General features: G+C 38.6%; 1 protein-coding gene across 1 annotated transcript in view; it reads right to left on the bottom strand.

Annotated features, from left to right (window-relative positions):
* Positions 1 to 1,729: 1,729 nt before the first annotated feature.
* Positions 1,730 to 17,977, bottom strand: part of cdh24a (cadherin 24, type 2a) — a gene marked incomplete at its 3' end in the record, with an annotated part of 83,909 nt that continues 67,661 nt past the window's right edge. The window contains exons 7-14 of the mRNA XM_081385824.1: positions 17,008 to 17,264; positions 14,230 to 14,366; positions 13,483 to 13,604; positions 9,394 to 9,511; positions 8,570 to 8,896; positions 6,484 to 6,688; positions 4,405 to 4,756; positions 1,730 to 2,614 (exon numbers count right to left, since the gene is read on the bottom strand). Coding sequence (XP_081241950.1) covers positions 1,730 to 2,614; positions 4,405 to 4,756; positions 6,484 to 6,688; positions 8,570 to 8,896; positions 9,394 to 9,511; positions 13,483 to 13,604; positions 14,230 to 14,366; positions 17,008 to 17,264 — 2,403 coding nt within the window. The remainder of the gene's footprint in view (positions 2,615 to 4,404; positions 4,757 to 6,483; positions 6,689 to 8,569; positions 8,897 to 9,393; positions 9,512 to 13,482; positions 13,605 to 14,229; positions 14,367 to 17,007; positions 17,265 to 17,977) is intronic.

The following is a 17,977-nucleotide window of genomic DNA, read 5'->3' as shown; positions in this document are numbered from 1 at the left end:
CTCACAAGATACGCAGAGTTCTGCAATGCTCTGACAGTGGACAGTGAGTAGAACAGTGAGTACAGTGAGTAGAACTAAACAAACTAGTGAACAGAAAAGCAAATAAGACGCGACATGATTCTTTGGATGTGGTCAATGAATAGACTCACAGAGTAATTGAAATGGTTGAACAAAAAAGAAAAGTGAAATGAGTAAAAAGAACACGAGAGAACTGTCAATTGTATTGAAAGAATGTAATGAAATAAATTGAACAACTCATGAATTGCCAATCAGAAGTGTGTTTAGCAAGTTCAGTGACTTTTATTACAATCTGTACTGTTCAGCAGATGCCCAGAATGGAAAATTAACAAAAAAAATTGAATGAATGAGTTAAATGAAAATTAATTAATTGTTCAAGTGTTATTCAAGTGTTAATTATTCAATCAATTCCCCTTTTGACCAATTATTTTCTGCATTGTTCAGCATATACGCCCAATATGTCCATAGAAGACTTGGAAATGTTTGGTGCCAAAAAGGCGTATCTGACGTTATTGCCATATTTTTTAGATTTGAAAATGTTTTAGAACATGTTCATTGTGTTAATATGCCATAAGTTTATTACTTAAATACTCATTCATGTAAGTATGCCTGTGGTAGCAATGTTTGTGGTTTAAGGTCAATAATACAGGTGATTGAAGTGTGGTCAAAATCTCTCCTGTAAAGTTTGTCAAAAGCCACTTACGCCCCTCTGGCTCCAAGCCCTCAAAAATATCATTAAGTTTTGTTTACCACAGGCTTTATTTTACTCATAAATAAAAATAAAAAACCTCATTAAAGGTTCTATACAGTATATGAAGCACCTGACGGAACCCTTTAAGGTTCTATATAGAACCTGTTCTTCTAAGAGTGCAGGTTGTAATAACCGAAACATTTCTGTCATTTATAGAATTTTTAAAACATTGACGAATGTTTTTCAGCAATTCTTTTCTTCACTTACCCCTCAGCAAGGATTTAAATCAGAAGTGAAGAAAAGGTGAGAAAAAGCTTTAAAGTGCTCTCATTGAGGAGAGAAACAAGATTACAGGCGTAATTCAGTGTAGTTAACTTAAACATAAAAGTCGTTTTCGGTAATTTAAAGTTTTTTTTTAACTAAACTTAGAAAGGTTACTTATTCAGGCAAATAACTGAAACATATTTAAGTTGATTTAAGCTCAAGTAATTACAAACTAAATCTGAAATAAAAATTAATTAAACCCGTATAGAAATATAAAAAAAATGACAAGTTCAAACTAGTTCAAGTTCAAACTTGTAAAAATACAAGCTAATTCAAAATATTTATAAATAATACAACAATATATAAATAATATACTACTATAACCAAGAAATAAATTGATAAGATACTGTTTTAAATCAAGTGAGCAGATTGTGAGAGCGCCGTTGCAGAAAAACACTGGCTAATGCTAGGTATAAAAGTATGAGGCCACATTAAAAATCTGAGATTTAAGCCTGAAATAAATAATAGATTTATTAAGATAAAGATGAGCTTGTATCTTACGATGTAAGCACTGTGTGTGTGGCTGGACGAGTGTAAAAACTGAGCGAGTGACTTACATAAGACCGCCTGCTCCTCTAAAACACTGACATACTAGTATTTGGCAGGTCCATATAAAATTCTCTTTGTCCGGATTGTGCTCATTGGCTCCTTTCAGCACTTATTGCTTTTGAACGCTCACTCTCTCTTTGTTCCCATTTAGTGTCTCTTTCTGTTTTGCATTCGTTCCATTTCCTCAATGTTTTCCTCCTCGACCCGCCGTGTCTCGTTCGATTCAGCCGTTTCGTCCTCTTTTCTCGTTTCTGTCTCACTCTCTGTCTTGTTCATTTCCTCTTCCTGGTGTTCGCCGTTTAACAAATCACCCTCGTGCTTTCTGTTGTCCTCTTTTTCCTTCGCTCGTTCCCTGAAAATATCAAACAGCTTGTCAAACTTGGGTCCCCATTCCTCAAATCTGTCTTTCTGTCCCTCTGCATCTTTTTCGGCCTCGCTTTCGAGCGAGCTGAGAGACGTCGCCTGAGAGCCGCCCCCCTCCAATCCGTACGTCTGCAGCGAGTCGTATGGCGGCTGCATGGGGTCAAAGGTCACCAGGGCAAGCCGATGTTGCAGGAAGTCGCCCATTCTGTTAGTCAACGAATCGCCGCTTGTCTTTTCCGAGTTTGCTTGTCCAACCTTCCCATTCCCCAAGCCCCACCCCCTTTCATACAGCCCCGCCCCTCCTGGGAGGGGCATCACTAGGTGTGGCACATAGTTCTGCCCGCCCACCCCGTACAAGCCCATTAGTCCAACAGCTTCTGGATAGAGAAGCGTGGTCCCGCCCCTCAGAAGAGTACCTTCCATCGTTCTGAAGGGCATCTCCGTCGTGACGAGGCTGGCGGTGCTCTGGCTGGTGCTGATGGGAGTGACGTCTCCGTTCTTGTCCAGAGCCGAGGCGGGGGTGGAGTCGTCCGTGGTGATGGTGGAAATGGAGGCTCGCGTGGTCAGGCAGTGAGGGGACGACTCCGGCTTATGGCCCACTGAAGAGCTGGAAGCCTCCGAGTAGGAACTGGAGCCCTTCACGAACAGAACCTGGTCTGAATGAACAGACTGAGGAAGAAAACAATAGAAAATGGTGAGGAACATTAAGCCATTTTAATAGCTTCATATTTATATATGCTCTATCATTGAAAAGTTTGTGGTTTGTAAGATTTTTTTTCTGCTCACCAAAGCTGCATTTATTTGATCAAACATACAGTTAAGACAGTAATATTGTGAAATATTATTACAATTTAAAATAACTGGTTTCTATTTGAATATATTTTAAAATGTAATTTATTCCTGTGATCAAAGCTGAATTTTCAGCATCATTACTCCAGTCTTCAGAGTCACATGATCCTTCAGAAATCATTCTAATATCTGCTCAAGAAGATCATTTTTATTATCAATGTTGGACACAGTTGTGTTGCTTCATATTTTTGTGGAAACATTTTTTTCAGGATTCTTTGATGAATAGAACATTCAAAAGAACAGCATTTATATGAAATATAAATCTTTTGTAACATTGTAAATGTCTTTGCTGTCACTTTTGAACAATTTAATATGTTCTTGCTGAAGAATTCATTTCTGAAGTATTAATTTCTTTCAAATAAAAAAATAATCTTAACCCTAAACTTTTGAACCCTAAACTCCCTTGGACCTCAAATTTGAAGGCAATATAAAGATTTTTAACATAACATGAAGATGGTTATTATTTGGACATTAGAGGGGAAGAGAGCACAGGTTTTCCTGTTCATTTTCTCCATGTTCATCTAAAAAAATGACTAAATAAAGGCTTACCAACCATCTCTGAGATGAATCACATTTCAAACTTTGACTTAGACCAAAGAAAGTATTTTAAAGCAAACTACATATCCCAAGAAGCTCTGTGCATGATGTTATCTACTACATAAAATGTATATAAATGTTTTTATGTATATAGTTTATTATTATAACTATAAAACAATATATTTTATGCATATTGCAAAATATACAAATACAAGTAGTTTGAGATTATAGGAACTCACTATTGATCACTACTTTTTCATTTCCATTGCAACAGCGACTTCTCTGATTGGTAGATGTCTCTTCAGGATTATGGGTAGTTTAATTCTTCAAAGAAAATGTGTCAATCTGATCTTAAATCACACTAATTTGACCGTTCGTAAAGACCCGCCCCCCTTAGTTACTGTCGCTATGTCCGACAAGCTACGCCGCTCTCACGCCACACCATGTTCTCACGCAGTGAAAAATACATCGCGGAGCAGAGAGGAGACTGACAACACGCTGACAGACAGGACAGACCAGGTTACTTTTCGGTTACGTTTGATATTAAACATATTAAACAAAGTCTCACCTTTCAAATTTGGTCATTTTTTTGAATAAATTTAAACAATAAATACCGTTTTGTGGCTCTTTAATGTGTCGTGACAGATCGCTGTAGAGCATCAGTTAAAGCTGCTCGTGAACCGATCATCTCTTCCTTCTAGTTAATTTATAGCCTCAAATAAACATGAACAAACATAAGAAGGAATGTTGTTTTAACCACGGAAAGGCGTCAGTAAACTCCGTTTTTCAAGTTCAAATCCTCCCATGTTAATCTACTAACTCTCCTGACTGCTTTGTCGGACAAAATGGCGGATGGCGAAGTATGATTGGTCAGATCACCTGTCAATCAAGCTCCCTGCGAAGGGTCAATTGTTGCTTTAAAAGAAGCACATCTCATAGCTAAACGACTCCAGAGCTCATCATAGGTCTGTTTAGGTAAATCTATTAGTTTATTAAGACAATAATCGGGATTTTTACTCCCAGAACCCTGCTGTTGCACTCTATAGGATTGCAATGTGAAAATATCAGTTTACCTGATCCTGGCTGAGTGTGTGGCTCTCAGAGATGACCTCACTTCCTGTCTCGCTCTCCTTCGGAATGCTGTCGGTGGATCCGCCTGCTCCTTTACATTCTGATCCATCCCTGATTTTGTCAATAAACACAGAACCGGATTCTAAAGGGCCGCGGGACTGGCCTTGGCCGGCGGGGAGAACGTATGGCAGTTTGGCGAGGTCGAGGCCGAGTCTGTTTCTCGGGGCTGGAAGGGTCTGGATGGTGTAACAGTACCGTCCGTAGAGGGGTGCAGAGACGGGACGCCGTGGGTCCAAACCCAAACTCTGACTCCAGCTGAAGGTTCTGATGCTGTCCAGGTTATCCTGAGAATACCTGTTGTAATAAAATAGAAATTAATAAACGAAAATGGTTTAATTATTATAGCAGTTAAGTATGGAAGCCCATTTCTGCCACGTACGAAAAAAAAAATCATGCTTTGTTAAATCATAATTATGAAGTCGACAATAATTATGACATAAAACTTTTTGACTCATAATTATGACTTAGTATGTCATAATTTCAAAGTTTTCATCAGAATTATTACGTGGCCTGTCCATTTCAACTTTCTCATCATTTTATCTAATTGTGACAGTTTGACTTCTCATAATTATAACTCTTTGTCAGTTTCAACTTTATCTCAAAATTATGACAGCATCTTACAATTTAGACTTTTTATCTCATAATTATGTTATGATATCTCATAATTTTTACTTTTAATGTAAAAAATATGACATAAAAGAAATAAGATACATCATAACTGGGATAAAATGCCAACTTTTTAACTCCTAATTATGACATAATTTTCCTAATTTATAATTTCGACTTATACCTAATAGTTTGACTTATAATTATAACTGTCAGTTTCAACTTATATCTCATAATTTCGAATTTTTATATAATTTTTATAAAATTACAACATGCTATCTTATATTTTGACTTGTCATAATTAACCTTATCTCAAAATTATGACTATCTTACAATTTTGCCTTTTTATCTCAAAATTATGACATAGTATCTCATATTTTAGACTTTGTATGTCGAAAATACGACAAAAATAAGAAATCATAACAGATAAAGTTTCAACTTTTTAACTCTTAATTGTGACTTAGTTTGCCATAATTTCAACTTTTTATCTCATAATAATTACGACTTGGTCTAATATTTTGAGTTGTCATAATTAATTTATAACTTTTTGTCAATTTCAACTTTATCTCAACATTATAACAGTATCTTACAGTTTTGACTTTTTATCTCATAATTTAAATTTTTTTTTCTCTTATGTGGCAGAAATGGGCTTCCACAGTAAAGCCTTTGGTCTAGTTATGCAAATATTGCATAACCCCTCTGTTTAATTGGGCAATACATCACCAAATTCAAGAAAACTGTACATCTCTAAGCTTTTAATGGGGCTTTTAAAGGAAAACTGCATTCCAACTATTTCACCAAAACCAGATGCTTCTGAGTTACCAGTAAGTTTTGTGTTAATTAAAAGATCTGTTTGTAGTCCCAGTTGTGACTCCTGATGCAACGATTCAAAAACTGTCAGTTGTATCTTTAAAAATATTTGCTTGTGAAGTACTTTCGTCAACCTGCCCAGGAGTATTACAATGACATCTAACAGGAATATGATGGATAGAGGACACTGTGTGGGTTTCAACAACATAAATATTAACTAGATGAACTTTGCACTGAAACAGCTGTCAGATTTGCATGCGAAGGCTCATTAAATCACACACACACACACACACACACACATCCCTGAGTACAGAGCCCTCATTAATCAGATAAACAGTTAACATCATTTAGGGCGAATGAACGTATTTCGAGTAACCAGAGATTCCAGAGAAAGATACATAAATATGTGTTTGTAGTGAATGTCAGCTGAATGATTCACATGGGCTAATAATATAATATGGCATTTTCTAGACCAAATGTCAAGAAATGACATGTGATTTGAAAGATCAGATAGTGGCAGCATTAAATCAAGGCGATTCGAACAATGAAATGAGACGTATATTTATGTGAGCATCAAACCCACACACATGCACAAACACACTCACATATTGTTGTTGTCTCGAAGGCGTTGTGCCCTGCGCATGCTCTGGGGGGCACTCTTCAGGGTCGCGATATCGAACGCGGCCGTGTCCGCCTCCCCGCCTCCCTCGTCATCATACGTGATGATGTTCTCCCTGATCTCATCGTCTTCCACAGGAGACTGAGTGTCCCGTTTCTGCCTCCGCAACGATAGCGAAAGCGCGGCCACCACTATCGGACAAAAGACAGCGAGAAAAAAACGAGAGGAAGTTACAGCCACTTTCCTCAGATACATGTACATTCAATACACAGATACATTCCATTTAAGCTTTTGACTGACACTTTTGATCCAAAGCAACTTGCACTGAATTCATGCTATACATTTATTTTTTCAATTAATGCATTCCATGGGAATTGAACCCATGACCCTGATGTTGCTAGGCTCCATTCTCCACTGTCTGTATGGTGCAAAATAGATAATTTCTTGTTTTCTTTGTAAATAATCTATAACAAAAGGTGTGTAACCTTCATAAATTGTTCAGTCAACCTAAGTTAAACATCTTATTGTAGATAGCTAATTAGTTTTCACTATAAGTAATGTGTGCAAGTGTTCATTGTGTTCTAACAGTGGCATATTTTTCCCTTTAATATTCAGACATAAAATAGCTTTAATAACAGATACAATAAGGAAACATTGCCATATGGCAACTCCATAGCACAATGTTTCAATGATTAATATAGCCTTGAACTAAGTGAATATTTAATCAAATTAATCATTATCAATGTTTCTTCAATATTGTTCCTAAAAGAATAAACCTTCAACCTTTCAAAGGAAAACCTGCATCTAGTGCACCAACCACTGCCTTCAGTCAGAACAAATATACAACATCAGGTACTTCAAAGTTACCATGATTTATTTTAGTTTCAGTGCTAACTTCTGATGCAATGATTCATAACTGTCAGTTTAAAAATAGCTCTAATAACAAAAATGTATTCAAAGATATTAAAGGGAAAAAATGGGGGAAACATTGCCATACGGCAAGGGAAAATGGTTTAAAAACTATTCTTAAACCTTTCTTAAAAATGATTTATAATGTACTAAATTCAAATTTCTTTCAAACTAAAATTGAGTGAATCACTCTCAAGGTTTCTTCCATGTTGTTCCTAAATGCTTTTTTTTTTTTCACTGTTCATTTTTCATTTTTGGCTAAAAAAATCCCAACTAAATACAAATGAAAATTGTTATTTCTGCAGAAATGCAATTATATCATGGTAAACACTTCCATGAAAATGTAATAACATAACTGATGCCAATATCTATAAAATTCCCACTGAGAAAATACATTAGAGCGGTTCCAATTTCAAGCAATTTTTCCATTATGGCACCGTACATATTTTCCTAATTTACTGTAAAACTGTTAACAACTGTTAACTGTTGTTAACAACAGCAACTATGATGAAAGTAATGATTTACTACAAGCAACATATCAAAATGTGTTTAATAAAGCAACTTGTGGAGCATTTCAGCAAGGGTCCATGTTTTGAAGGAGTAATGGGGTTTAAAAACAGTATAATATTGGTTACTTAAAAGACTGCCACTTTTTTTTTTTTGCACAGTGAAGGAAAATTATATGTTGTGATATGGCTACACTGTAAGACATCAAAGTGTATTTGTAGAAAATGCCTATTCCACCTCTCACTTACTTTCTTAGTGAGTGTTCAATGTCATTTGGGGAACCTTGAGGGAGGGAAAGTGTTGTTCTGCAATCTCAAAATGCCATATGATGCCGTCAGCACTCATCAAATGCTATTTATTATGACTGACTTAGAGCAGAAATCAAACCCAAACATGTTCATTAGCAAGCCCAACTGACAAACAGAGCAGAAGAAATGAGGCAGCTTGGCGGAAAGTTCGAACGACCCACAAAAACATACATATATGGAAGAAAAGCAGCAATTTTAAGACACACCAGGAGGCAATGGTGGATGAAGACAGGGAGTGATGGACAGATGTAGCAACAACACATCATTATACCAGCCGGTTATAGAGGCGGAGCGAAGGGCGAGTAGCAAACAATAATCTGATGAAATGGACTGAAAATCAAAACTGACCCAGAAAAGTTGACGCACAGGCCAGGATCGCCAACATGGCGGCCGAGCTGATTCCCAGCAGCGAGGAGTTTGACGGTACAGGCAAACACGCCGCTTGCCTCTCCCAGTCTGGCAAAGATGGTTTATCCTTCTCATCCGTTTCTTGTTTTTGTTCCTCTGCCCACATGCCTCCGTTTTGGCACGGACACACCGTAACGGTAATCGTTCCTGTGCTCCTGAGGTCTGACGCACCGTCATGGAGCATTATGGGTATTTTTAGAGTTGGTAAAGAGGAAGAATGAGGAAAAGCCTTCAGGGACGACAAAAGCACCAGACTCGCTGTGTGGTCTGGAAGCAAAAGAAATGGAACATAAACAATCATCAGTCATGTGACTCATTATGAAAAATTAAATGAAAAGGATAAAAAAAAATATATATATACTAATTATATTTGTTATTTGTTATGTTAATTATTATATTATGATCATATTATACCATTTTATATAATATATAATACAGATACACCAGATTTCTCCCTTTGTGTTCCACAGCAAAAAATAACAGCATACAGGTTTAGAGAGAAATGAATGATGAATCATTTTTATTCTGGGGTGCAAATTAGAAACCAGCAGATTGAAGCGGAGAACAGGATAATGAAAGAAAGGATTGCAGGAGCACAGAGAAGGGAGTTTGCTGTGTTCATCTGAGCAGAATGTGACAAAAAAGATAAATGGATGAGCGTAATGAAGGAGGATATATGTCTGGACAGAGACCGGGAGGGAGATGAGGAAAACTGATGGGAAAGAGAAGACGGATGGATGACAGGTGATGTCTGGACAGCGCACCTCCTCGCTCTCTGACGGAGAAGTTGAGTGCACTGTTGGATTCTGCGGGAATACTGAAGTGGATGGGAGAGTTGGAGCTGCTTTGGTCTTTATCTATCGCTCGAATCACCTGCACCACCTGAAACGCAAATGGAGAAAGACCGATGCAATCATTTTCATAAATAAGTCAGGTTTGCCACTGAACAGCAAGGATTTGCCGTCTAATGTAACCCCTCTGGTTCTATTCTCCCAGCTTGGAGAGGGATTCATACCAGCGTTAACAAGGACACTTAAGACCACAGCGTCTATTGTCAGTCGCTAATGCGCCTCTTAAGGCCAGGGCAGTGACGTTTACTTCACAGCTCTTACTGGATAGCCTCTGTTGAGGTCCTTGCACACTGAGTCGGAAAAATTGCGTAATAATAATCTGTTTTGAAAATATTCGCAACAAATACAAAATGGAGTCTTCAAGCATTGAGGATGATTTTGTTGTCCTCTCTCTTCTTAAAAAGATAAAAAGAATGAGGAAATATTGGGTCTGTCCAACAATCCTGAGGCTACGTTTACAAGTCGCCGGCTATTTTCATAAACCGACATTTCACCCTCTCCGTTTTCAAAAATAACATCGTGCACACCTGTCAGTTTTCAGAAAAGTGTTTGTTTATAGAAACCCATGTATATATGCCGTCAAGAGCATGCCAAACCTGTAGGTGGCAGTGTAATGAGAAGCTCAAGCCCACGTCAGCCAATCAGATTCCCGAAAATAGCAACAACAGCAACGAATCACTTCCATAGACAGTAAAATAAATGGACACAGCGACCCCATTGGATTCAACGGAGACAAAGTGAAGTCAATTAGAAACTCTTACTTCCTGATGGCTGAGCGTACTGCGCAGACTCAAACTGAGCTTGACGACGTAGATGTGACGTGAGCAACCCGTCTGTCTTCTAGTAGCTGTGCCAAGAGAAATCTGAATCATTCCCTTCCGAATCTTGCCGAGACGGAGAGCGTGAGTAGGAGCTGTCCATGAGCTATGAGCAAGAGAAACGTTTGCTATGTATTCGGATTAATTATTTTGTCACTTTGCCTCCACGTCCTCCCGATTGCGCGCGAGCTTCTCCTCCTGTCCATACGGTAATCTCTCTACTGTGCGACAGAGAGTCGCGTGGTTATGACACAATCGTTAGCCTATTTTTACAAAAATTGCTTCTACGGGGCCATAACGTAAGATACAAGGTAATGAAGCTTTTTATACATTTTCGTGTTTCTTTAGAAATAAATAATGGACAAATGGAGTCTTTAAACGCCTCAGATGTAAAGTTATTCGCTGTCAAAGTGATGCAAAAATGAATGGGAGTCAATGGAATGCTAACAGCAGGTGGGGGTCCGCTAGCCAATGGCGGCGCCCGGGGGTACCTTCAAAATAACAGAAAACCCTGCCCCCCTGATCACTTCCTCTTTCTCTTTTGAACAAGGTCACACTTTTGACGCAGGTGCAAGTTCTGTTGCATACTGTGACGTCGGCTGCCTAAAACTCTGTTTTTCTCAGTTTACATGCAAACGAAGTTTTCCAAAATCTCCACTCTGGCCGGAGGTTTTAGGCCCCGTTTACAAGAAGGGAAGACGCAGATATTTCCCTGCAATTTGGCCTCTCATTTACACGAAAACCTCGCTTTTATCACCGAAAACGATCATTTCTAAAAACTCCGGCCAAAGTGGAGATTTCTGATAACGGCGGTTATGTGTTGCCGTGTCAACTGGGAGAAACGGGGTTTTAGGTTCTCAAACGTCACATTATGCGCCAGAAAATGCTTAACATCATGTGAGCACCCTATGTTTACAGTTTGTTTGGCTACTGATCATGGATGCTGTTAAGGTGGTACTCATTTTTACTTTTGTGCAAACGCTGTTTGCATTTGCAAATACAACTGCTCTACTATATCGAGGAGCAGAGGCGAAGGAGTGCACAGAGGTCAGCATTTTTACTGCAGCTTTTCCTTCCAAGACGTAGGTACATTGCCTGCCAACGTCGCCGCCGCCGGTTTTGGTTCCGACCTGGGTGAACCACGGTCTGGTGGGAAAACTTTGAGAAATAAGTCGTCCTCCCGGAGGAATGGCATGAGAACTTCCTGATGTCACGGTCATCTCTACTGACGCTTTCGGAGTTACTGCGTCCCTCCATAGAGGGTCAGACTACTGTCATGCGGTCGCCGGTCAGTGTAAAGAAAGAATCGTTTTAAGAGGAGATTTCTCCGTTTGCGTGTAAACGAAGGGCACAGACGAAGGGAAATGTCTCCGTTTTTTCAAAATAACCATGTATGTGTAAACGGGGCCTGAGATTGCGTAGAGAGAAAGTTACACCTCCCTGTCAAAGAGCTGCGGGATTATCCCGAGCAATTCAAAGTTTACTTCAGGATGTCAGTGGCTCAGTTTGATGCTTTGCTAGCGATACTGAAGCCTCAGATTATAATGAAGACCATCAATTTCTGTGAACCAATTGATCCTGAACAGTTCTGGATTTTGGCGTTCGCTTGTACGGTGGCTCTGAAGTGTCAAAACCCCACTCAAAATGCTTGCTATGGATATGACATTTTTTTTATGACGGACGACGTTTAGGAGGCAGTGTGTAAACGTGATTGACACAACATGAGGTCGTATTTGATTTTTAACGAGTGAAAATTTCAAACAAGAATTTCGGACTCGGTGTGCAAGGACCTTAACACTAACCCCCCTGAACCTCTCTCCCATCCAGGTCACGGCACCAATGTGACCCATTCGGTTCTACTTGCATCGAGCGAGCAAGGGATGGGGCGAGCTAACAAGGACGCTAAAGGCCGCAGCCCTTGTTAGCTGGCCTCCGTTACACAAACACACCACGTATAACAGACCTGTTTGGTCGAAACTGTCACAGTTTGTTTTCATTAGTCACATGTTTTCCTTTGTTCAGTTTTCCCGCCACACCTTTGTTACCATGGTCATTTCATTTGGTTCAGCTGTGTTTGATTAATCATCCTCATTTGTGTTTGCTATATAAATTGGTCCCTCACACCCATTCTCTGTCCGATCACTGTTATGTTAAGTGTGTGTGGATCAACCTGTTTGCCTGTCTTCTAGATTGCAATTAAAACTTTGCATTTGAAATGATCGCCTTCTTCGTCTGCCTTCCTGCAACCCACCATGACAGAAATGTTGCACTGTTTATATTGGAGCTGTAATTAACATTTTTCAGCGTTCATGATTTGCACAAATAAGTCCGTTTTTTTTGCCACTGAACAGCAAGGATTAGCAGTTTAACAGCACGTCATGATTAGGCTGACTCACTGTGCTCTGGCATCATTAATAACATCAGTCGGTTAAATCAAAATGCTGCTGTTCTGAAATGCCTTTGTTAATCGAATCTCTTTGCAAGAATGCATAGGGTCAGTTTTACCATACTAGTTTGGTCCGATATACTGTAGAAAGTATTATTAATAAAAGACAATGTGCAGTCAGCTGATCATTATTGCTAAATAAACTCTGACAGGGTGATCAGAAATAGGTCTCACCCTGAAGGGATTTATTTTGTGTTCATTATTTTAATATGCGAGAAGGAACAGATACAACAAACATAAAGCTGGCACAGCTATTGTAGGAAATCTGTTGCCTGGGGCAGCGATTAATTACCCAATAATATGTTAATTGCTACTGACCAATCAGAATCAAGCATCTCAGATATTCAATGATGTTACTTGGCAGAAGAATTGTTTATTCCACTTTATTGAACACTGGTGTATTTTAAATTAAGTTAACCACTTATTTAATCCCACAAGGGACGATTACATCAGGGCAGTGGCATCACATAACAAACTAAAAAAAACAATCATAATCCACAGACATATCTATTTTATCATATTGCTTTGCCACCATTTTCTAAAGCCAATATGACAAGAGACGACATGCATTAGTAATTTTAGCATTGTTAACAGGTGTTGTGAGGCAACTATTTATATTATTTATTTCATTTTGTTTTAGATCTATATGTTTCTGGTTGTTTTACAAGTCTTTCCTTGTAAGTGGGCGCCTCTTGACAAGAATAATCTTCTCAAAGCAGGCTTCATCAGGTCACTGACCTGTCCGGCAGCGCTGGAGTCGCACACGGCAGTGTTGTACTGTCGGTCCAGCTCAGGGGCGTTGTCATTGATGTCCAGTGTCTCTATGGAAACCGCTACCCTGGTAACTTGGTTGGGGCTGTCTAAGAAAGAGAAAAGAACAGCATGATGGGAAATTCTGAGAAGTACACTATATAAAAAAAGCAAGGAAGTCAGAAATCAAAAGCTTTTAAGCCCCAAGTAGGTCAGCTAAATCTTACTGACCATGAAAACAGAAGCTAACTCCAATCTGTCTGGTTAACTGTTCTCCATGCGCTCCGTGCTCTTTTGGGACATAACGTTACATCACGACCAGAAGTGGCCCGAACGTCATCGTTCGCTCATCTGATGTTCAGAACATGACATTATATAAAGACATAACAGAGCCACACTTATCGCACTCAGAGCGTTTGTCTAATATGAAAGTAATGACTGAATATAGGCCGAACAAAACCACTCCATTCTCCGAGTCACTTCTGAGGATGCAAGATAGTGTTTTATGAGGGCCAACGGGGAGTGGAAACAGGCGACCTTGAGCTTGTGAGAACCAGACTCAAAAGCAATTTCAGTTTTCGTTCTATTATTCTTTTCTCTTCCCTTTCTGTTTGTGCGTGTCTCTACCATGAGCTTTCATGTTCACAGCCGCTGCAGAAGTAATAGCTTTCCTGTGGACCGATTTCAAGCTGCTACCTGTGTGAAATTAAGAGTGAAGGCGAGGAGTTCTGGTACCTCTCTGTGTGGCGATGACAGTAATGTTATGCCATTGCTCCTGTTCCCGATCCAATTCCACAGCCGTGGTGATGAGTCCATTGTCAGAGGCGATACGGAACAGCGCCTCGGGGTCTGACTCGGGATCAATTGAGTACCTGAGAAGAAATGGACAGGAATAAAAGAAGGAGGGCAGACAGATTAGAAGATATAAAGGAGCCAGTGCATAAATAACCAGGTTTAGCAAGTGAAAAGGAGCAGGTTAAGTGAAAACAGCCCACATAGTTCCTGTGGAAGACAGAAACATGATGCAATATTTACTGTATATCTATGTGCTGGATGGGCAAAACACACAAAAACCTGTCAAGAACATGTCCAGGTGATATTTCAACTCAAAATCTACAGGAAGAAAACTCTACAATCTCATTCTCATTACTGTAATGCAAAACAAAAACCCACATCATGCATCTGTGGGGACTTGTAGAAAATAAACACTTTTACACTCCCACTACTTTTTCTTTCTCTGTGGACAGTGCATATACAAGCATCACAGGAGAATTGTCACATTTTATCTTAGACATCATTTTTCAGAGCCAAGAAATGTCATTTCCATCACATCTCAATATGGCATTCTGTGGTGGGAATGCATTTTTTGGGGGGAATAATATACCCCTTTATTTTGATTAGGCTAATAACATTGTATCCTGAAATAAACACAATTAAATAATACAATTGTGTCCAGACCATATTTAACATAAATTGTTCATACAGCATTATTTTCAGCATTATATTTGGTGTAAAAAAAAATATTTTCTCTGTTTTTTAAATTGGTTTTCTCAAAGTGATAGCATGCACGTATATGATGAGAAGAAACCTAAAACGCTTTATAGCCTCGATATATTCACCTCTGACACATCGGTTTAATACTGTAAATGTGGTTTGATGTGGGACGATCACCAAACAGCAAAGTATAGTCTGAGTGAAGTTCAAAAGAGACTCGCTTAGTCGCTTTGGTAAAGACAAACTGTTTTGTGTGGTGAAAATGATGTGCACCTTGAATTCATTCAGTCGTGTTCGACAATCACTAAATCACTAAACTTTCGCCATGAAAACATTCTGCTTGTATGATAAATTAATTTGTGGAAATTCTTAATCTAAGAAATCTGAAACAAAAACACAAATCTCAAACACAAACTGGAAATGACTCGAATCAAATTCAATAATTTTCCAAATGGCGTTGGAACCCTGTAAATAATATTTTTTTACACTTTTTGCAGAATTTGATAATTACAGTTTAATTGAAAATAATACACAATACAATTATTCTGTTTAAAAGATTTTATCTTTGTCACAACCTTTTTTAGTGGCAATAGTGGAAATGCAAAAATAATGCATAGCAAGTTTTACGCATAGTAGTCATGATTTATAATGAAATAGCTCTTATTTTAGAACTAGTTTTAAAAATACTAATTCATTTTTGTATAATTAATTTTCATATTCTGGGTAAAAAAAAAAAAATACATACATGCAATTCATTTGAAAACTAGCACAAATAAATGGTGAAAAGATTCCAAAAATAGCTTTAATGTGGCCTTCATATAAAAATAAGAAAAGATTTTAATCTGCTAATTTTAATATAAATACAATGTCCATAGGACATAAAAGTATAATTGAAGAAACTCAGTCATAAATACAAATACTTGTGTATGCTGCCTATAATTTATGCTGATGAATTTTAATTAAAAAAATAATTAATTAAAAACATTTTTTTAAATAAAAGTCATTCAAATCATAAAAAAAGCACACACTCAAAAACTAAAAAAGTTAAATTTATGGACATATTATGGTAATGAGAATCTAGGGAAAATGTGCTTAATTGTCATGAAAATAATGTCTATCATAGGCGTAATTTGCGGGTGGGACGGGTGGGACATGTCCCCACCACTTTTTGCTAAGGTCGATATTGTCCCCACCACTTTTGAAACATCTCGCGGCACGAATGTACCAATACAAATAAACAAAACATCTCCAATTAACTACCAGAGCATTAATTTCGTTCGTTTGTCAAATAAGAGGCGATCTAGCGCTGAAATGTGTTGTTTTTGAAATCAAGTGATCAAAGTGCTCGTTGCCGCTGCGATCAGTGGCGCGCGGTCGGATACTGTGTCTGTTTGTGGCTCGCGCACAGTCTTCACTCGGACGCGCGCTTCAATCCGTTGTGGAGAGAGACTTTCTATTCGTTCCGGTTAAATTACAAAACAAAATGCACACAAACGTGTCCATGCCTGATATACAACCACTGAAAAACATAATCGAGAGAAAAAAAAAAAACTACATGAGTGCGGATTGGAACCAAGAACCGAAAACCTCTCCCGCGCTGGGCGAAAGTTCTGCCCCTGGACCATTTAAATACACTCTTAAAATAGTCGGATCAACATATAATAGGCCTCATTAAACGACTAATTAAACCCAATCCCTGTAGGCCTACTATTTAAATCGATTGCTGGACATCGTAATGTTACTGTACATACATCTGTTTTATGATTTAGCATTGAGTTATCCCCCCCCCACCTGTCCCACCCACTTTTTAAAACAAAGTTACGCCACTGATGTCTATGTATACAAAATGTAATATTCCTAAAAGCCCTAATTTTCTTTATGCAAAATATTTGCATTTTGCATTGATTTTGAGGTGAAACATGACCTACATGTGTTCTTGTGAGATTCACCAATTTACAGAACATGTATGACTAGAGTAGATAAAAGCAAACCATACTGAGGTAAAAAGAGTGTGTTTACTTTATGTTGTTACTGAGGCCTGTGTCCGGGTCCACGGCGGCCACTCTCCCCACCACACATGCCGGAGGACAGTTTTCCGACACATCGAGCCGGTACCGAGAGCGGGAGAACCTCGGCGGCTCGTCTGCATTCAGAACCGTGATGCGCACCATAGCACGGTCCTTAAACGGACCTCGCCTGAGGAACCGCGAGTCCACATTTGGGTTTTGCACCTCCACTGTGAAAGAGTAGGTGCTCCGCCTCTCATAGTCCACGGCCTGGTGTTGAAGATAAAAACACATCCTCATAAAACACTCATTTATTGAAACTCACATATGCCATCATTCTTTATACTGTGTTTTGGCTCCAGAAGGCAGTCCAAAATATCTTTTCATTTCAGTGAGATGTTGAAACTCCCACATACACTTCTTTTTCATTTCTGCACCCCTGTAGATAAAAAAAAAACCTATATAGATAGTAAAAAAAAAAAAAAAAGCAATGTGTCTGGGTTTCAGCATTTCATAACTTAAACGACTGCAGGGCTTGTTCTGCTGGTATTAAGATGGAAGGAAGTCATGGATGTGGTTATATTAACATCCATAACTGCTTCAGAACTGTATTAGGGGTTATGGATGCACTTGTGACGCTGGACAAGATGAGACTGGAGAATCGTAGGAGTCCACCTTCTAAGTCTCAGATGATGCAAGCAATGTAAATTAATAAGACACATTAAAAGCCTGTCAAGAGAGTAAATGGGGTCTATTTTGATGTCATGTTGACTTTAAAGGAGGCGTCAAGTAAAACGGGAGTGACATGAGCACACATGACCAACCATATTTACATAACATAAAGAGAATTTAAAGGTGCAGTAGGAACGCTTCTAGCTACCGAAGTACTCAATTTCATGCATTGTTGCATTCTGAAACGTAAGCATGAAAAGCACTGGCTAAGAGTTTAAATCTGCATTTACATATTTAGCGTAGTTTCTGAC

This window comes from Scardinius erythrophthalmus (genome assembly GCF_964197995.2).
Source record: "Scardinius erythrophthalmus genome assembly, chromosome: 15".
Taxonomy (NCBI): Eukaryota; Metazoa; Chordata; class Actinopteri; order Cypriniformes; family Leuciscidae; genus Scardinius; species Scardinius erythrophthalmus.
The sequence above is the reverse complement of the archived record's forward strand: the minus strand, read 5'-3'. Positions and strand labels throughout refer to the sequence as shown.